At 43.9% G+C, this 22189-nt stretch overlaps 1 protein-coding gene across 4 annotated transcripts in view; it reads right to left on the reverse strand.

Annotated features, from left to right (window-relative positions):
• Nucleotides 1-21533: 21533 nt before the first annotated feature.
• Nucleotides 21534-22189, reverse strand: part of EYA4 (EYA transcriptional coactivator and phosphatase 4) — a 50718-nt gene continuing 50062 nt past the window's right edge. For all 4 annotated transcript variants that reach the window (XM_009489783.1, XM_009489768.1, XM_075706674.1 and 1 more), the window contains one exon: nucleotides 21534-21614. In XM_009489783.1, the coding sequence (XP_009488058.1) occupies nucleotides 21534-21614 (81 nt within the window). The remainder of the gene's footprint in view (nucleotides 21615-22189) is intronic.

Raw genomic sequence — 22189 nt, forward strand, 5'->3', positions numbered from 1 at the left:
CACACGCGCGCAGCTTTTACCTTCCTCTAAACTTGCACTTCTGTTCCTGTGGGATTCTGGGCCTCAAACACCTTGCATTTAACATGGAAAACACTCATGGTAGTTGACAGGAGGTGCACATTTATTAGATGTGTAACCTGCTTTAACCAGAAGCAAAGACCTAGGTATTCTAGCCTCAAACAAACTATTCCTCATTAGTACTCCCGTGACAAAAAAAATCCAGCTGACACATGTGGCATGATCCAAAGCCCAGGGAAAGTTCCCATTGATTTCCATGCCTTTTAGATCAAACCATCACCAGCTAGAGAATTACTTACATTTTAAATAAGAATTATTATTAAAACCAAAAATCCATCACTGTTTTTGTATGTGTCAGGGGAGAAAGCAAACACCTGTTCTCAGTAATTTTATTCCAAGTCTGTGTGAACATTTTGTTCAGCTTATTTTTCCTCCCATATTCCCTTCTCTGCCTGCCTCCCCAAACTGGTCACCTCTGATGTTGCATTAACACAACTAATCTCTGGGTGGAAAAATTACATTCCATTGCGGATGTCTCTAGCCTGAAGCAGGGTGAGTGACACACCTGTGTATTAGACCTACTGCGTTGTTTAGCATGGATAATAAATGAGTGGATGTGATTTGTTCAAGGAATGTGTACAATTACAGGCAAATATTGTAAACCACTCAAAAGCCTTTCCACCGGGACAGATCCTCCTGTCTTTACTCAGACAAAATTCCCACCACTTTCCTGTCTAAACACAACCTTATTTACAGTTCAGGTTTATTGTAGGCGGTCGGAAGGGAGAGAAGGGGAGAGGTGTTGCTAGTGCTGTTGTGCTGAGAAGCTGGGCTAAAGTGGAGATAAAGAGTGGAATGACCCCTGGTGCTTTGGCTGGGAATTACTGGCCTTCAGATTAGCACCAAACTGCACCTCCACCGCCATCCCACAGACGGTCCAGCGAGTTGGAGCAGGGACAGGCAAGGAGGCTGCACAGACAGGCAAAGCAGAGGCGCTTTTGCATCTCTATTTCCCAAGCTTTGGTTTGCTTGATTGGGAATGGTATTTTTAACAGCTAAATGTAAAAGTGCAAGAACTTCTGCTGATTTCCAGCACTTATTAGGGCCATTTTGGAGGAGAAAATTATGCTATTGCCTCCTTTAAATGCCTTTCTTCTTCAGGAAAGTTGTCCAGGTGTGTGGTTAGAGGGTGTAGGCAGGAAGAGGCACAGGCAATTTATGGATTCCTGGCTATCCTGCTGTTAATGGTGGTGCCAGGTATGGCCTGTGACAGCCTACTCCGTTCCAGCTACAAACACTTTTGTATGCCTCCCAAGCTCCCTGCTGCATTTGGGTTTATCTCCCTGTATCACCTCTGGCTCACTGTGCTAACTTTTGCATCAGCCCGTGACTGCCTCGGCAGCCCAGAGGTGACCTCCCACCACTGCCTGCTAGGCTGCCTGCATCCAGGTCTCCAAAACCCCCCTGCAACTAAAACATGAGTGTGAAACAGCCCTGAGGCCTCAGGCACCTTACCCCTGCCCTGCTTCCCCAGGAGATGCGGGAACAGAGCGATCCATCCACCGGGAGCCCGGTGTCGGGAGATGGCAGTGTCTCCCCGCCGACGGCTGCCTCGCAGTCTCCAGCTTCTCAGCGTCTCATCCAGCAGCCGGAGCAAAGACGGCTGTGGCAGCACAAACCACAGCCACAGCAAGCGTTCATCTTGTTCTCCCCTGAAATATTCTCAGCTGCGTGTTTGTACAACCTGTGCTTGATAAGCTGGTGCTGGAGGAGAAGCTTCGTGCCTGGAGGCTGGGGAGCAGCAGCAGGACCAGCCTGTGGCACCTGCTGACCTGGAGTGATCATAGAATCATAGAATGCTTTGGGTTGGAAGGGACCTTCAGAGATCATCGAGCCCAACCCCCCTGCAGTAAGCAGGGATTGAACCTGTGAACTTGGCGTTATTAGCACCATGCTCTAACCAACTGAGCTAACCCGGCTGGTCAATCAGCGCTTCGCCACGCAACGGAGCATTGCTCCCTCTTCTCCAGCCTTCAGGCTGCCTGCCCACCCTGCTGCCACTGCCCGCGGGATGGGGACGGGGGCTGCTTGCTGGAGCACAGGGACCCTCAGCTCCCTGCTCCTTACACTTCCCATCCAGCTGGGACAGGATCTACGCAGGCCCAAAACCAGACTGAAATGACTCCTTCTGAGCTCTGTGCCGGTGACACCGGTCTGCCCAAGGTATCGATCGTCAGACCCATGCAGAGAGCGCTTTGGAAATTCCCTTCAGCTGGTGAGCTGAAGGCAGCAATTGCTGCTGCACAGGGCACAGAGAAACGAGAAGCTGATGCAAGGCAGGTGGGCACATGAGCAGTACCTCCTGTCTTTTGTGGCAGGCAAAATGCAACTGGTTATAAATATCACATACAACCAGATAAACGCTTGAGCAGCAGAAGTTTCACATTCCCATCCAAACCTTCCCACAGTTCAGGTATTGAGAATCACAGTTTCAGCAATTGCAGGAATATCTGCTTTGGATCAGCCTATATGAAAAAAGGGGAAATGTGGACAAATAGCATACAGTAAATATTCATGGGCTTCACTATTGTTGGCAAGAACAATCTCATAGCTGTTGACCTGTCACCTGTAATGGTTCATCTCTGCTACCAGGGGCTGAGTGATAGGAGAAATAATGTATGTTTTTCTGGGGGGGTTCAATGTGCAGCAGAAAGGGAGGCTGGTGTTCTCCATCTCAACACCAGCCCATGGCTGGAGAAGACAACTGCTTTCCAGCACCACAGCAGTTCAGGAACAGCTCATACCCTGAATGCTGCTGCAATAACAACTATACAGATCTCAAGCCCTTATCTGTATCAGCCCCAGCACTGTCCCAGCTCTGCTCTGTGCTTCTCCCATCCCAGTTTCATTCCCAGAGCTCTTTGTGCACCTGGTTCAACTTGCAGTGAGGAGGGGCCACGCTTCCCAACCTCTTCTTCCCGTTAGCATCTCTCCTCCCTTAGCTGGTCCTATGTCACATCGCCTCCCCTGCACCTGACCCAGGTCCCCACTCCAACAGTGAAGGCGGGAAGGTCCTTGGGACCCTCTAGTTTCTGTTTTCATTAAACAGAATGACATAAACCATAACGACAACAAAAAAGGTTTCTGCAAAGGTCTTTCCTTCCTTCCTGGAATTATTTTTCAAAAGCAAGAAATTTATCTCTAGATTTGTCCTTTTTATCAGTCCCTTTTCTCTTCCCAGACTTCTCAGGACTCTTACACAGATAATCCAAATCACCTTTGAGAAAGAGAACTGGCATTTTCTGGCCAACATTAGTAATGTGTCTATCTCAGACTACTAGTCTGCCCAGAAAATGAATGGGTTCATTAATCAGTGCTTCCATTAATGTTTTTTTGGTGTCTGAAATGGTGAAGAATTTCACAAAATTCTGTGCCGGAGCATCATGTTATTAAGATCAGTTCTACTTCCAAAATGCAAAGCTATAATATGCTTGCCATTCGTGTCAACCTGTTTATATCAGGGGCTGAACAGTGCCTGAACACAGGCCAAAGGATCTAGGGACCCGTAAAACATTCAGCCAAAGCTTGTATGTCTTCCATTGAGGCCGTTGTTGAAAAGTTTGTTATATCCTACAAAAATACAAATTCTATCCTGTTTCAAAACATTTAGATTTCTGCTATTACCAGTAAGTTTAAGTCAGATCCCAAAACAAAATGGCCAATGGAAAAACATGGCATGATTTTTTAAAGGAACCCTGGAAGGATTGCCATTGCAACACCTCAGCCCACATTGGTTTGCTGTCCTTTCCACTGGTTTTACCAAAATGCTGAGTAGTAGAAAAGACTTCAAGAAGTTAGTATAGCTAGAAACCTTTGGAGAAGAGAGGGATTCAGTAGTACCCTACTTTTCAGGAAACAAATGAATCTATCTAGCCTCACATCTCTTCTCAGCCCAACAGATGCTCTTGATCAGTTGAACTGAAGTATGCTGAAAGATGTAATAGCACTGGCAAAGCCTTTTGGAGACCATCAACTACTGTGAATAATGCTATGACTAAGCCTACTATTTAAATGGCTGAGGTCCATTCCCATGAGGGAATTTGAGGGTATCAGATACCTATGAGATTGGCCCACCACTTCCATTTCACTTGCTTCTCCTAGAATGAATCAATACAGAGAAAATTTGTGACCTCAAACAGCCATCTAAAAGAAGACAGGGCCACAGCTTGCTTAAGGTTGCTGGCAATTTGTTTTGCACAAAGCCTCTCTACAAGGAAAAGCATGGGAATGGTGGTTCATTTTTTAAGCCAGGGAGAGTACAGGAACATTTTGCAGATAGCTGAATTACCCACTCTCAATATGCTATGACCTCAGTAGAAAGGAAACTCATTCAGTGAAAATACTGTGTTTTTCTCCTGGCTTTTTTGAAAATCCAGTCCTGGCTCCAGAGATCTTATGGAATGTCTCTGGGGAATGTCTCTGTGGCCAACTTGTTGCCTTGTTAAGCATGGGGTGATAAAGTTACAGAGATCCCAATCTGCCCATTTATCTCTGCCTGTTCTAACATGTTGAGAGCTGGAAAAGCCCCACACGCTGCAGTGCAAACTCTTTGTACCACACTCCTGTCATCTCTGAAGGCTCTTTCTGTTACTTCTGTAGGCAACAATAGGTCTGGTCTGTTTTGCTGATAAATTGTGCGATTCATCTGAGACATAAATTTGGCTTACAGCAGAAGCATTTGCCTGGCTGAGAGGAGTACTGTAACAACAAATGCACTTATTGGATTGTCTACCATCACTGAAGTCATTGTCTTCCAGCTGAGGCCAAATGTTACAGTGCACATGTCTCCCCTCATCTCTCAAGCAAATCACAAGACTGCTTACAGAACTCTGAGAAAACTTCACTGCAGATAGCACGCTGTGGAGCTGACACTTCAGTAATGTTACACATGTGTGATCTCAGTTTATTGGATGACCGTCAGCTTTAGAGATAGCAATTCCAGAAGGTTTTCTCAAGTAACTCTCTCAGACACTCACTACCTCTCAGTAAATCGGCGGTGCAGCAAAATTTTCTCTTCAAATGGCCTCCAAAACATTATTGCCACATCCTAGGGAGATGTCCAACTAGTCCCAAAGGTGGACTAATGCTGAGGCAAAATGGATTTTTAATCCCTCAACCCCCAAACTTGCTCAACCATTGTGAAAAGGTTATCCCTTGGCATCCCTCAAACTTAGGCAGTGAGGGCCACCATCAGACACCTGGAATTCTGTTTAAATCCCTGGATCCGATGTTCTCTATTGACTGGAAGCTGCTAGTGCATACATCAACAGAAAGAAATGGTTAGCATTGTTTTTAAAAGGAAAACAATAATCCTGAAATAACACAAGTGCTTGATTAGAATGAAGTAGGAGAAAGATAATTTTTAATGCACAATAGTTACAAAACAGTCTAGAAAGTGTGTTAGGGATTAGCAACAAAATAAATTGTAAAAATACTGTATGAACAGAGATATTCCATCAGCAAGGGGAGAGAAACAGTGAAATATTTAAATGTTGTTTCAGCTATCCCAGGCATCTTTGCTGAATGCACAGATATGCACTACAGAATATACAAGATAATTAACCTAATGAGAGGTGGGAGTAGGAAGAAGGGGCCAGAAAAAATACAGTGTCATTGCCAAGTACTACTGTCATGCCATGTCCACTTGATAGAAGTAGACAATAATTATTGTTATTTTACTTTCTCTATATTCCACAATTCTTCCTTCCCCATAATATTGTGCAGGCAATACCGAATAAAATTGAGAGAACAAGTTCATAACAGAAAGAGATATGTTTTCAAAACAGTTATAGCTGACCTGTAATTTTGACTGCCAAATAAAGTTCTGAGGGAAAGAGCATGACAAGTTTCAGAAAAGACTGGGGTTTTAGATGCTGAAAAATACTACCATCAATTCTATTAGTGCAGGTAGTTAGTTATACAAGTTGCCAGCCTGCTTGCTTAAACCAGTAGGTGCTGAAGGACTGGAATAAACTTGTTCAAGATGGAGCATACAGCCTCTTCATCTTTCCTGAAAGTTTTTCCTTTTTCCTTGAAATACTGGGTGCTGGTCCCTGTCAGAGACAGACTAGACCTGACGGACAGTTGGTCTAATCAGATCTGATATGGCTTTTCATAAAACACGCGGCACCTACCTAAGTTCTCCTGAATAACTTTGGAAGAAAGACTGAAATTACTTCCACTTGTGAAAGCATCCAGAGACCCTTGAAGTAGGAAAATCCCCAAGGTGTGACAAGCTTTGAACATCTGCACCACAGCAGACCGCTGCAAGGAGCTAGCAAGGGAGTGCAACTCTCAGTATTGCTGGTCCAAGGTTTTAAGCCACTGAACTGGCCTTTTGCTCACCTTGTTGCTGGGCTTTGTCCCTCATTAGAGATGGTTTTCTCAATGGACAATTGATGTAATGATTTCTGTGTTTTTAAGAGCAGTAACAGAAAGAGTCTTTTGCAGGGGACATCAATTTATTTGAAGAAATGGCTGCAAGTAGGCAAGTGGAGAGCGGCTGTTGCCACAACTATGGGTTTGGGACTGTGAATGGTGCTCCAAGCATCTGCTTACATCTGTAGAAAACAAGGCAGTCTTCTTTTCTTTGGTCAGCCTTATTACACTGAAGAAGCCAAACATACACGACCAAATGTGGCTTTTCCAAACCAGGCATTAATGCAACATAGCAGTAAGCTTCTGTGAAAGGGGAGGTATAGGATCAGCCATGGAAAGGTAGGCTGGACCAAGAGAAAAGCTCTGCATTGGGAAGTAATCTACACACTGAAAACCACTGAGGAATTCTGGATTAAGTACAAAGAGGGAGCAACAGGAAAGAAGCATCATCCAGCATCACATTACAGAGTCTGCACGCTCTGTTATTCAGTTTACTGTTTCTAACGAAGCAAATATGAACACATTTGTTTTGTTCCTGACTGTTCTAATAAATCCCAACAGTGCGACAAGACTTCTGGCTTCTTCTGTTCATTACGTTATCCTGAAATCCACAATGATAAAAGCTCTGAAAGCATTGCTTCTCCATATAAAAAAACATCATGGACACTGACTGTGAATTTACTACTGTGATAGCTGAGAAAGAAAATTTAATGGCAAAAAAGCCTTACAGTTACAAGGCTAGGAGTATAATGATGATTTTTTTCTTGTAATGCATCTCAATATTGAAATTAATAGTGACCAGAGATAAAGAGGTTCACCCTCTTTTAATTCAGAAATATGCCGAAACAATGTTACCCACTTCTTTACACACACCGTCCTCTTAAAACCATTTAAAAGGAGCTGTTGCCACAGGGTCTATTGGCTGCTTTCTATAGCCAGATGTTTTGTTCTGTGGTGTTATTGCATCACCACAGAGATCAGTGCTATCGCATCCCTGCACAGATCACTATTGCAGAGCCTTCATAGCAGACACAAGATTCCTTTATTAACCCCACAGTCAAGTGGGGTTGAGTGTCAAGTGTCTGTAACTCTGCATACTTGAATGCAGGAGCTACTGGCTCTGAGGTCTACAGGTGCAAGGAAAGATATTAAGCTCAGGACTACCAGTGGAGTTACAAGGAAGGTTGAAATTAGCCTTCAGCAAAGACAGCCAGCTGAAGGAATTAAGGGCCCACATGTTCTCCAGAAGTTTTCTAGCATAAAACCACAGAGTCTGATGGTGGTTCAGCAGAAGGGACAAGAGATGGCTATCAATTAAAGACATATATTCTACCTACCTCTATGAAAGTGGTTGAATTACTAGATAGAAATTCAGTATCTCTTTCAGAAATTTCTCTTAAAAACCAGCATGTTTTCATTATAGACCTATGCCAATCTCTGCAGATGGAGCAGAACAGAAAAGTTTAACAAGGGTAAAAGAAGTCACATGGGGCCTTGGCCAGAGAAGAATAGATATTGGATTTAGCAACAGGTAAGGGCAGAGAGACGAGGTTAGTCTGGGACGTGTGATTCATATCCTGCCATGCTGTGCCACCATAAATCACTTAGTGCCTCAGTTACTTATGTGTTAGAACAAAATAACAGTGCCTTTCCAGAGAAGCAGCAAGCTGTACCTCTCTGCCTGAAAGCCCTCTCCCTAGGCTTGCTCAGTAATAGAGCACCACACCTCTTGGTGGGGAGTCCCATGAAGGGCTTCAGCTTGTTGCGAAACTGGAGACTTTCCTGTTTAGGGTAAATTAATGCAAAGAAAAAAGAAAAGAAAGGAAAAATTCTGGTTGCTAAATACCAAACATTAAGATTCTACCTGCCTACTTTGCTCTTTTCTACAGGATTTGTGAGAATAACTGTGCTGGGACCCAGCAGTAAGTAAACTCACCCATGCCATTAACACCTCTGAGCAGACCTCTGTGAAGGTGGTGCTGTATTTCAGAGTGTGAGAACAAGTGATGTGTAAGTGGTAAACAAGGTACTTCTCTTGCAGAACTACATCCAGAGTGCAGTGTGTTCAGCCCAGCTGCAGTGTGGTAGGAGCTGGCTTGGGAAACCACATGGAAACCATTGCCTGGCACGTTACTTCCCAAAGGGACTCTGCTGTTATCCACTTTAATGGAAATGACTGAATCGTCCTGATTTTTTGCTGAGAGGTACACACCTAACCAATGAATTTACAAACTAGATCAGGAGATTCAAAAACCTTCTTCTCAAGAAAAAACTGTCATAAAACTGGAGGTTCCCATCACCTACTTCACTGCCCAGGACAGGACAGGAGAGGTTTCTGTCCTTTAAAGGAAGGATCTCAAGCAGTGTGGACACTTCTCACTTGGGGCAGTAATGCTATTAGTAACATTATGGACTTAGGCAACAAAATGGCTAGCAGCGCACGTGGAGCTGGGAATGGCACAGCTGAATGCCAGAAAAAATGTGACAGTCCACCTGTGCACATTGCCCCCGCTCCAGTGGCAGCACTGGACGCTGGCCTTCAAAATGAAGGTGGCACCAGCAGCTGTGGCCCAGGAGCCCAACAAGAGTCTAGGCTTTCTGCTTCTAGCTCTTTGCAGTGGGACCAGCAGGATGAAAGGGACCAGTAGCACAAAAGGGACCAGCAGCACTTCTGTGGTGGGACCAGTAGCACGAATGGACTTTGCCTGAGTAGCAAAAGGGGCCTGTAGCAGCGGTGCCCACCTGCCGGTGGGCTTCCTTTCTCCATCCATGCTGCCACGTGCCTGGGAGCCGACTCTTTCCCTGTGTGTGCCCCACTGCCACGGCTGCCAGCAGCATGGGGGGAGGCTGCTGCAATACATTATTTATGGTGAATTTGGGCGTATTATTGCATGGCATTCCAGCACGTGGACTCCATAGCATCTTGTGGGGAGATTGCTGCATGATGAATAGACTGAGAGAGGCCAGGCAAACGGTATTATTATAACACTACATAAATATGTTTTTTTTCATTTAACATTAAAACACCTGATTTCCTTTAACATTGTAAACATGTCACTTTATTAGGTCTAGGAGAGCTGATGAATTTAAAGTCATTTTCAGCAAACAAGTGGCAGCCTTTCTGCTTTTGAAATGGAGGTGAAGGAAAGAAACCTTTATCATCAAAACATATGGAGGAATAAAAGGGACAGGAGAAAGCCGTCGCCCGCTCTGAAGTTTCCTGTAGAGAGGGTAAGAGCCACCCAGGTGACATTGGTGGAAAACAGTTAGAAAATGGGGAAATACAGGATATAATCTCCTTGAAACAGCTGGCACAGTCTCTATGTTTTGTAGCTAATAAATTTAGCTTTCAGGAGGAAATTCAAATAAGCTGCATTTACTAGTTTTTAAGAATGAAAATGAATGCATTAATTATGTACAATGTTACCATCTGCTAAAGGAGGCAATTTTGGCCAGGGCTTGGTAATTTCTTCCCGGTCATGAAGTTTAAAAACAAGACTTTTCAACCATAAAATTACAGCCCTGTAAAAGGACAGATAAATGTCTAAGCAAGCGCCTCATTACTGTCAGAGCAATGATTTGTTGTTTCATTTTACTGTTGTGTTTTCCTGGTTATTAGAGTGAAGGTTGAGTCAGCCTTTCCATTATAAATAAACTGCTTTTAAGGAACTGCAGTTTAAGCAGAGAAGAAAATTTGCTCTGAGCATTTAGGTAAAGTGAAACAATAAAAACATTAGCAAGTGCTTGGATACCCTTTGGGCCGAGCAGTTCTTGACTTCTTGAGGGCTCAAATTAGGTGTTAGGTTTTTTCCATCTGTGAATAGGTTCCTCCCAGCTAGGACCCCTGTTCCACTGACAACCATCCTAGTCTAAGGATGGTGTAAAACCAACTCAGAGATAATCAGTGAAGCACTGGAAGTTGCACTCTTTGCTCCCTGGGGGGCTAACCCCAGGGGCAGTGCTGCCCGGGCCATTGCCCTCTTCTCACTAGGACGGTGGCAAGCAAGGCTACAGTGGGCAAGGTGAGCGGCCAGGTGAGTGGGGTGGGTGCCCACCTTGAGAAGGGACCTGGGCAGGTTTGGCTCTTTCCCCTCTCAACTGGCTGTGGGGGCTGGGTGGCTACGCAGCCTCCCGTTTGGCCAGCAGGCAGTTCAATGTTGAACATGAATATGTTCTTCATCAAGACTATTCAGGGCTTGTGATAAACCCCTCATTTTAGCTCCCAGGGAGTAACAGGAGCAGTTAGGCTTTGCTAATTACCTTTCCTCCATCAGCCCCCATGTGCCAGTGGCCTGTGGCGATTGCTGAGAATAGGATCGCATTTCATAAATCAGTGTCCATATGTTGTTTGAGTGGAGCAGCCCCTCACACTTGGCTACATGCCCCCCCCGCTTTTTTTTTCCCTTGTTTTCTTTTGCTTTAAGAATGAGTGATCATGAGGCACAGATGTCATTAAGGGTTTCTGGTGTATAGTCCTTTGCATGGGCTGCAGAATTGTAACACATGCTGTAGTCGTGGCTTGTACCATAAAACCAAATCAAACTAAAAGTTTTACATGGGAGAAAGACAGCATTTGAAGCTGATGCAGTCTTGTAAAGATAGCATTATAGGCTGCTTATGGGCTACGCTGGTGAGATACAGGCAGAGGCCTCCCACGGCACCAAACCTCTGAAAGACAGAGATGTGCAGCCTTGCTCTGGCAGGAGAGCTGCTCCTGGGCATGCTGGGGAGGGTGACAGGGACAGCCTGTGAAGACCCTGCCCTCCCTGAACAGGGCTCCTGAATAAAGGGGGTGCGATCAGGTACTGCAGGGATACACCGAGCTACACTAGCAGTTCCTACACCCTGAGGCTAAAACAGGAAGAAACAAACCATTTCATTTGTGTTATCTCATTTCTTGCCAGCAGGAATGAGTTGTGTATGGAGGGACTAAGCTGGCAGTTTGACCAGCAGCTCCAGTCACATCCAAAACCTTCCCTACGCAAAGCACAGTCCCAGGGTAACAGGTCAGGACTGCCTGAAGGAGGTGGCACAGAGAGAGCCACACAGGACCAGGAGCGATCCTGCCACCAGAAGCAACAGCTTTTATACTGAAGCAAGTTTCACAGAGCAATGGGCACGCATTTGTCACCACTGGGACAGCATTCTGCATGGGTGAAAAAGAATATTCATATGTTGTTAAAAACCACACTCAGAAGCTATCCATTTCAGTTCCTGTTCACTACTGCCCATTCCCACCAAACAAACTGTTTATTCCAGGAGAAAAATTATATATATATATATACACACACAGATAAATAAATGAAAACCATCTTTTTACCCATTAGTGTGTTGCAATAGCAATGGATTAAATCAACTGCAGCTGATTGTTACTAAGGTTTCGCTATAACAGCTAACTATTTCCTGGAGAATTAATTTATTTAACTGTCTGCATGTGGCAGGCATCATGAGGCTGTGAATTGCCATGCCCTCATGGGTTGCGAAAAGCAAACAGCTCAGTTGCCAGACAGCTGGGATGGCTCTTATGCACTTGGGTGGCACTTTGCAAACAGCCTGCTAGGTTGTCTGCTAAACACGCAGACCCTGACGCCCTGGAGGTGGTGCAGGGCATGAGGAGTCTCTCGGGCACGTGAGCATTTCAATGGGACCTCAGGCATGCCTGGTGTCTTGGGGCAGGCGAGGTGCTCCTCTGAAATCTGGCTTGGAAGGGGCTGGAAGTGGGGCCAGGACTGGGGTGGAGGATGGAGATGGGATGGGGATGGGGCAGGTGAGCAGGAGGCGTGCATGATGGGCAGGAGGTGAAAAGGCATGGCCATGCCTGTCTCAGCCAGAGATCAGGAGTTAGACCTGCTGAGACCTAATCTGGCAGTTCTCCAGCAGGAGGTTTAAGATGTGCTGGGACTATTCATAGGCTCTGGGTAATTTGGGCAGCGGAAAAAGACCCTGTGTCTCCCTCTGCGCTTCTGCTTGAGGTTAGGTCTGTGTGTCACCTCCCGATAAGTCTTGTCCTCTTCCAGCAGGCTTCTACCATTAATGAAAACCATGCAGAACTAGAGGTTTGACATTGTGTCAGGGGTTTTTTGAGATACACCTCTGCTCCCACCCCATTTTGGGTGCAGGTGCCCAGGTGCTGGCAATGGGGGGCTGCAGGGCGGCCTCTGTGAGGAGCGGCCAGGGCTGCCCCGTGCTGGACACAGCCGGCTCCAATGGACCCACCATAAAGCACGGCTGAGCCCCACAGCCCTGATGGCAGCGCCTCAGGGAAAGCGTGTGCGAGAAGGGGCAGAAAACACGGCACAGGCAGAGTAGGAGGGAACACAAAGAGTGAGAAGCAGCAGAGGGAACGCCAAGGCCAGATGAGGAGGAGGAGGAGCTCCATGGCGGAGCAGATATCCACACCGCAGCCTGTGGAGGATCATGTGCCAGAGCAGGTGGACATTCCCTGAACTGCAGCCTGTGGAGAGGAGCCCACACTGGAGCAGAGGAGGAGTGCAAGGAGGAAGGAGCAGCATAGAGGAACCGCTGCATACTTACTGACTGTAGCCGCCATACTCCCCCACCTGACCTGTGCTGCTCAGGGGATGTAGAGGAGTTGGCAGTGAAGGAGTGAAGCTGGGCATGGGAATGAGGGGAGGAAAGGTGCTCTTTTAATGTTTACCTTTTTGTTTCCCACTACCAAATGCAGTGATTAAGTATTTATTTTAATCAACAATAAATTAATTTTTTCCACGTGGAGTCTTTCCCCATTACAGAAATTGCTAAGCAATCTCCCTGTCTTCATCTCCACCCACAAGCTTTCTCATTACTGTTCTTCCTATTTCCCCCATCCCACTGAGGGGAGAAGTGAGCAAGTGGCTGGGTGGGAATTTGGCTGCCAACCAAGGCTAACCCACCACGCCTCCCCTCCCAGAAAAAAAACCCTGCAAAGAAGTCCTGCTGCTAAGTTCCAGGAGTTTGCTCAGCTATCCAGGAGGCTCACAATACTAGATATGATCTCCTTACACCAACGCAGCAAGCTGTACTTAATGTGTCACCCCCAGCTCCACGAAGGGACATATCCATTCTGTGTGCTTCTTCCATAGACCCCTTACGTTTATCTTTGTGCACAAGCCTTTGCTGCCAGTTTTCTGCTTCTGCTCCCACCCTAAAAGGGCAACTCTGCTTGCCTTGTGTCCTGTTGCTCTGTAAAAGCGTATGGCATCTCCTGCCTGCCTCCTACAAGAGCAACAGCTGCTCCCCGCGATGCTGGCTGCAAACAGTGGCAGAGGGAAGCATTTGCAGCAAAGGGAAGTGGCTGGGCCGCTGCTTATGGCTGGTCCCGTGTGTGGATCTTGCTCTCCTACAGCCCTGGTACCCCATGTGGGCAGGGGAGCAGGGCTGCAGGGACTCGTTCGCCTCTGTGGCCTGTGTAGCAAAACACCACTGGAGCCCTCTTTCTTTTTCCTGCAAAAGCTGTAAGGAGCTGCTACACCTGAAAGACTGTTTGGGATCCTAGCAAATTCACAGACAGCAAAGGGCTACAGCTGCAAAGAGGTAATGGGAAGGTGTAAAACCAGAGAGAGACAAGGAAGCAAAGAGATCAGTCTGCAAAAACCCATGGACCAGAGTTGGTGGGACAGTTGGAGGGGGTAGCTGTGCGGGGTGGGGTTCAGAGCACAAAGAACACAAATGAGGCTGTGCTGTAAAACAGGAGAGATCCACACACGCTGTCCAGGGAAAATGCCCTTTCTGGTTGCTGGCCTTTTCCCACATCTTGTCTTCCCCGCCTCATCCTGCAGGCAACCAACCAACTAACCGCAGCTTCTCAGTTGCTAAAGACTTTCTGGGAAGATTTCTTTTTCCAGAACCCTTCACAATGGGCATAGTGGTTTCAGTGTTGGGTAAGGAGGGAGATTATTTTTTCATTTCTTCTTCCCTTTGCTTATCTCTTACTCTCACTTTTTTCCCTGATTTCAGAAACATTCCTCTTCACTACTGGGACCAAACTGACACCTTTTTGAGTCAGAAAGCTAGAAACCAAGATCCTAACCCAGGCAAGCTGAAAGCAAAAACCAGGGGCTTGATATGCCAGCTGAGAGCCATAGTCACCAGACTCCTTCAATGGCTCAGACTTTTTTTCTGGCTGATCTGGTGGGCTCCTGATTCACTCTTTCTCTAAACAGGACTAGAAATGTTCCTTTCATCGATGTCGGTGTGTGCAGTCCCAAAACACATTTTGGTTTCAATGAGTCAACCATTTCTAATATTTTCCAAATAGCTCCAGTTGGGGTTTTTTACATAGAAAAAGTGTGTGCTTCCTGGTGAAGGGCACAGTAGGTTGTATAGTAGCCTAGGAAACATGAATAACTTTCCATTTGCTGCTCCTCCGCAGCACTTCATTTTCCCAGACACTGAGAGCATAGCCAAAAAATTAAGTCTAATTAACCTCCATTCTCAGCCTGACTCCTTGATATGATATAGTTCATTTAAATCCTGCCCTTCATGCTTCTCTGCTTGCTTGCTTCATGTTTATTGAAGTGCATATGTGAATTTCTAATAACCCACGTTTAGATGGATGTTTGATGACTAATTAATCCGGCAAATTGAGAAATGGAGCTTTGTGCAACAAAGGATTTTCTTTGCTTGTCCACTTAAAAATAAATTTGTGAAACATTCAGGGTTTTTCTCCCTTTTCTTCCCAACCAGAAAAAAAAGAATTCCTTTCTTCATTTTTTTATTAGTGGTTTAAAGTCAGAGATCAGTTCTTGGAAAACCAAGCCTTAAAATTGGTAGAGAAACTAACATGCAAAAACAAACTATTGAGATGTTTTGACTTTCTCAGCATTCCTCCTACTGTCTGGGCTTTTGGCAACTGAAACAATTCCGCCAAATTTATAAACATTTGCAGAATGTTTCTGAATCCATTATTTGTTTGAAAAAAGAAAATGGATCAAACAAGTCAACTGTAAATATGCATGCCCTGGAGATAATAATACATTGGCAAACAATGGACAAGGCACATAACAAATAATTCCATTCTGAATTTCCGCTTGGTTTTCGTCAGGGATTCACTATAGGTAATGGATAATGAGGAAGAAGTATTTTTGCCCCTAAATGAGGAAGAGTTATTTCTCCACTCATAAATGCTCTCAGTATAATGTTTTTACTTTAGTTCAGTGCTGTGAATCGTCATGTGCAGAACACATTGACAGCCATTTATAGCATTGAGTTTCTCAGCAATGAGAAACAAAGCTAATGCTGTGCTAAAACTCACAGAAGAGCTTTTAAGTAAAAGCCCACAATATCTAATTTTTCTCGTGATGTGAAAAGGGAAAGGTTCTGGAATCTCCCACAGTTTTAATGGTGAGGAAAACCATTTTTCTGACTACTTTTTATCTCACTCTCCTGAAATAGTACTGAACATTGGTTCCTCTTCTCTAGAGTTACATGCAAACCCATCTAGGAGACACAATGTTAAAACTACTGTTTTCTATGGGTGAGTCTGCTCAGTAGATGGGCCTTCTTTGTATTTTGTCCACCCTATTTTTGATATATCTTCCCTTTTGTTCCTAAAATTGGAGTAGAAGGCAAATGTACCTACAGCACAGTTGTCTGTTGAGATTCAACATGGCTAAGTGCCGCATTCTGCACTTGGGTCACAACAACACTACAGGCTTGGGGAAGAGTGGCTGGAAAGCTGCCTGGCCGAAAAGGACCTGGGGGTGTTGGTTGACAACCAGCTGAACATGAGCCAGCAGTGTGCCCAGGTGGCCAAGAAGGCCAACAGCATCCTGGCTTGTATCAGGAATAGTGTGGCCAGCAGGAGCAGGGAAGTGATTGTCCCCCTGTACTTGGCACTGGTGAGGCTGCACCTTGAATTCTGTGTCCAGTTTTGGGCCCCTCAGTACAAGAAAGAGATTGAGGTGCTGGAGCATGTCCAGAGAAGGGCAACGAAGCTGGTGAAGGGTTTAGAGAACAAGTCTTGTGAGGAGCAGCTGAGGGAACTGGGGTTGTTTAGCCTAGAGAAAAGGAGGCTGAGGGGAGACCTTATCGCTCTCTACAACTACCTGAGAGGAGGTTGTAGTGAGGTGGGTGTTGGTCTCTTCTCCCAAGTAACAAGTGATAGGACAAGAGGAAATGGGCTCAAGTTGCGCCAGGGGAGGTTTAGATTAGATATTAGGAAAAATTTCTTCACCAAAAGGGTTGTCAAGTATTGGAAGAGGCTGCCCAGGGAAGTGGTTGAGTCCCCATCCCTGGAGGTATTTAAAAGACATGTAGATGTGGTGCTTAGGGACATGGTTTAGTGGTGGACTTGGCAGTGCTAGGTTAATGGTTGGACTTGATGATTTTAAATGATTCTATGATTCTGTGATCTTTGTAACAGACATGCTTTAATTGAACTCCTGGGAAAAAAAATCTACTATTTAAAAGCTGTCTCTTGTGGTTGAAGCGCTGTGGTTGCCAAGGCTCTGCCACTTGCTATGTTGTTCCCAAGATGATAATGTCAAGCCTTTGTGTGCTGATAGTCCTGTGGTCTCACTTTTGCCATAAAGCCTGTGCAAGCAGACTCAGGGAGGGGGACTGCTTCCTTCAAACCAAGGTCAACACCTCACTAAGACATGAAGTACTGCTCCCAAAGACATTTACGAAGTTTCATGAGGCTCAGCTTTGACTGGAATGGCTGCTTCCCTTCAGTAGCCCAGTCTGTCTCCTAAACAACCCATGTCCATAAGAAGAATATTAGCATGACATTAGTAAGTGAATTGGTAAGGGAATTTAAATGAATACACTATGTGTCTAGACATCAAATTGGTTTGTTCAGCATTTTGCCCCAAGGCGACTGCAACAAAGGTGTGAGTTGTCTCTCAGGCTGCATCTGGAGCAAGGCACCTGGTGTTCTTGGTGAGGAACAGAGGGAGGTTCTCTCTAGTGGCTCCGCCCTGCAAAGGGTACCCAGGTGAGCCAGTCTCTACCAGACCACATGGGCACAGTGTTGCTCCAGGCATGAACTGCAAAGGCAGTGCGGACATACTTAAAAAGAGTCCGAGGTGATGCTCAGTTCTCCTAAGAGACATTGTGTACAGAGGGTTTCAACCACAAACCAAACATCTTACAACATGGTATAGTGCAGAAAATGACATTTCCAAGTGTATTTATTGAGAAATAGTAAAGATGTACATAATTATACAAGCTTTTAATTTTAATTTACATTTTCTTAAATTATGTAGGCCCTAATAAACTATAATCTGCTAATACATGACAGAGACCCTTGGCTTCAATTCTTTCTCAAAAATTCTGCTATTGCTGGGATTTTGGCTCGTCACTTCAGCTCCTCTTCAGAGATACTAAATACCATATTCACTGAGATCATATGCCTGGTGTCAATCCTGTAAAGCAGAGATGACTTTTGAACCAAAACCCTGGATCTGGATACAACCTCACAGCTAAAATCCAGTCTTCCTATTGTGGGCCAAGTCCATGTTCTCCATAAATGCTGCAATTCTGATTGGCTGCAGGATTTCATCTGCCCCAGGATGAAGTGTGCTTGTATACAGGATTTTGATTTGGCCTCATCTCCCTTGTCAGTGCTTACACTGGAACATACTCTGCATCTGCTTTAGATGCAAACACTGCTGCTCACAGTGGTTTCTAATGAAAACAGATCTGGGAGCTGGCTGCCTCCTATATCTTTGTGCACAATCTCCATAGGCATCTAAAAAGAAGCAACATTTTTAGTTTTTCCTGTCTTCTTTTACTGATATACTGAACTGCACGGAGTTATATCTATTTAAGATACTACCTTGTGATGGCAATCACACCATATTTGTACTCTGCAAGCTGACTATTCAAATGCCTAATGAATATTCAAGTTCTGTACTGACTGAGAACTGCTAGAGTATCAGCAAAAGGCATTATATTCTATAGTTCATTTGCCCAAAATACTTGCAAACATGAAATTGTGCTCAATCTTGATTGTTGAGGAGAGGCCGAAGGGAAGGCAGTTTCTGATTAACAAGCTGTTGAATTAAAATGCACTCAATGTCAAAATGACCAGCCTTCAGTTTAATCTACTTAGGCCCATCTGGAACAGTCTGGCGTGACTATGTCTCTGCCTTGGTTATTTTCTCCTCTGTATTGTTCATGCAGGAAAATGTATCAGAGTAATTTCTCTCTACAAGGCAGGCATGTACTACACACTTTTATTTAAAGATATATAACAATTTTTGCTTAGCAAGAGAGTATTCGTGCTCTGAAATTTTGTTTTAGAATTTTAGTATTGCAAAGGCTTTTGAGCTAAATCCTTGCATTTTCTTTGGATGTACATTCTTGTATATTATTTATTTTTATAATTAACTTCTGCTATGGCAGCACACAGAATCCAAGTTAAAATCAGAATTTTGTCATGCTCTGTAAAACTCCCCTCCTTTTGTGTCCATCTCCTCTGTAGAAGTCCAGTATATTAACTGAGCCATACCTACCACAGAGAGCTAAGCACAACTCCAATGAAGTCACTGCAAACCTTTTATAAGAACTGACAGTTGTTGCTGGGCTATTGTTTGTTCTTACATCTGATTAGGAAAAGAACACTGAAAAGCTGAACAAATAACTTGAGAAATAATATTGCTTCATGCATTTAAATAACACTATGACTTGTCCAAAAAAAAAGAAAAAGAAAAAGAAGCTAGTTCACCATACCAATTTTTTGTTTTATAACAGCTTTTATGTTGATAATCTCATGCAATATTATGATGCTGGAGCTTGAGAAGGGCTTTGTTTCACCTTTTTTCCTATTCCAGTAGAAACACTTTTTTCCCACTTGGAAAACCCCAAAAAGCTGATACCACAGCTTTTTATGAAAAATGTACTTCCAGGCCAAATTTGACTAGACAGGTACTGTAAATATAAAGAAAGTATGCATAATTTTTACTTGTTGGACACACAAATCTATCATCTGAGTAACTGATGTATTATGACTTCACATGTGGCAAGTCTCATGTGGTGGCTTCACACTGCCCAGTGATAACAAATCATCATTAGTTTGTTGTGTGGTGACTTGTATATCCAGTTCCAACACAGCAAAGAAATCCCATTTTTATGAATTTATAGAGGAGTTTTGCCTTGCAATTTTAGTGCCTCCAGGCTTTCACCTACCAACTAACTTTCATACAACCTACAAAGTTTAAATCAACAAAGTTACTACTTGGTCGCTAGACATACGGTGGCTTCACAGCACAGAGAGGGAAGATCTTCACCCCAGTGCTGACTGCTGTGCTTGTGTAGGCATCCTGGAGTTTACATTTAACATCTTCTCTTGCACACACCTCTTCACGCAGTCAGAGCACAGGCAACCTCAGGTGTCTCCACGTACAGTGTTGAAAATCAAAAAGCAGTTTCCATCTTCTGCCATGAGAGACGAACCACTTGCTGTTGTTTGAGAGTGCTCAGGCTGCATGTGGAGCGCTAAGGACCCTGTGTGCAATATGGACCTTGCTCATTTCCCAAAGCGGAAAGGTAGCATGTTCAAAACTTGCAAGGTAATTATCACCGTATGGACTGTAATTTTTAATAGAAATGATGAAAATTAAGGTAATATATTTCTCAATATTTCTTCATAAAAATCGCCTCCTTATTGTCTCCTCAGATGCTTGACATGCTATTGAAATTTCTAATTCAAAAACATTTGGGGTTACTCCCGTGTAATATTGTTGTGCAATCAAAAATGGGTGAGGAAAATCATGTTGACCCAAACCAGAAGACACATAAATGTGGAACAGAATGAAAAAGCTACCAAAATGCTGTTTTATTTACCGAAGTGGACTATGCTCCTGAAATGGCCAATGTCATCATGCCAGCAATTTCAGCAGCTTGTGCTGATCCTGAGCATGCTAAATGTAGCATCATTTGTGCATCTGACTGGTGAGAGATTCTTTAGTAATTTTTCATTCCTAATGAACTCGTGTTTTGTTCCCCATCTGGGCTTAACTCCTCATTTTCACCTTCCAGTAATGCCACTTGCACACTTTGTCTGCTGGGTGGGAATTTGTTCTGTTATACACAGCAGATGCACTCACCGTATGGCTTTCAGTGGACTAAGTAATTCATGAATATGGCTCTTAGTTCTCTTGTCAGAGAATCAAGAAATGATGCTGAAGGTGTTAAACACTTTTTTTTAGCTTTCAAGGTAGCGGTCCCCAGTATCAACCTCCCAACATACTCTTAACTTTCCTCAAACAATCAGTGGAATTATTCAGAATCCAAATAAAAACACAAACTTTCCTTTATTATTTTTTCTTACTGCAACAAATACTTAAATGCTTTGATGCAGCCCTGCTCTTTGATTTCTTTGAATTTCAAATTTGGTCATGTCAAAAATTATCACAAAGGTTTTTTTTGTTTATCTACATAGTTTTTAACCAAAATTACATTATAACACACAAACACAGTCTTCTCTTTAAGGCACAACACATCATTATGCACATTCTGTTGCCAAACTTATAAAAGAGACAATATTATATAACCCTCTCCCTCCCCTGCCCCCCAAAAGAAAGAAAAATTGCATCCACCTCCAAAATCAGCTGCTAATAAAGTCACAGTAAATTATTTTCATCAATAATTTACACAAATTACAGGTCTAGACAGGATTGTCGTTATACAGTCTGAGTGCATTCCAATTCAGATTTTCTGGGTTAGGTAGGCTAAAGTCTGGTTCAAACCTCAGTGCTGAGAATATATCCCATTTTGAGGAATGTTGTTGAACACCACCTTGTTGGCTGGAAAACGCGTGTTGGTGCTTTGCCAGTTTGAGTCCTTTGTTCACTCCTGTCAGGGCTCACTTGGTGTGTACCAGCAACCTCCACAGTTTTAATTCATTTAAAAACGTTGCATATATAAGACCATAGAGCTTCCTTACGTAGCACTAATGTTTTAACTCCATTCAGCAATCTGAATTCTTCAATTTGGAATTTTTAATTCCAAGTATTCTTCCCTTCTTAAGACAATTCATATGTGTAAAGCCAGAGGCATTGAATCACACATAAAAATTCAGTGTACTTGAAATATATATATAAAAAAAAAGGATTGCCAGCTTTAGAACACAGTTACAAATACTCTAGTTCCAGTGCTTGATGGAGAGCCAAGAGGTCCGAATGACTGGATATCCTCCAGAAAGGCATGTTGTGCTGTGTTTGTTAGAAGGGGGAAAAGGTCAGGAAAGATGAACACTGTGACACAGGGCAGTATACGACAAACGAGGCTAGTCAGATTACCACCACGTATTTTACACCACTGGGTTTCTGGATTGATTTTTGCTAGTGAAGCACTGACAAAAATCAGACCAAAATAGATCTGAGGTTAATAATTCAACTGAAGTTAAAATAATTAGATAGTCTTTCTTAATAGTTTCTTTGGAAAGAGCCCGTTATTTTGCAAGGGCTATTTGCTTATTTTTAGCATGCAAACCCATACAAAGGAGCATTGATAGGAAATCCCTTTCTGCTCCACTTATTAGACTTTGCAAAATACCGAATGATCATTTAAAGGGCTATAAGACTTTCATTAGAAGAGGCTTCACACACAACACTGAAACAGAGTTGAATTACCTTGTTCTCCATCTAGGGAGAAAAAAGAAATCTCTCTGGATAAGAAAATAACACATTTCTGCTTTAAAAAAAGAGAATTTGTGTTGCAGAAAGCATCAGTATCTCTGAGAGATGCAGATATATGCACTGTTCTCCTTCAGCAGTTCATCAGAATA

Source organism: Pelecanus crispus, chromosome 3 (genome assembly GCF_030463565.1).
Source record: "Pelecanus crispus isolate bPelCri1 chromosome 3, bPelCri1.pri, whole genome shotgun sequence".
Lineage (NCBI taxonomy): Eukaryota > Metazoa > Chordata > Aves > Pelecaniformes > Pelecanidae > Pelecanus > Pelecanus crispus.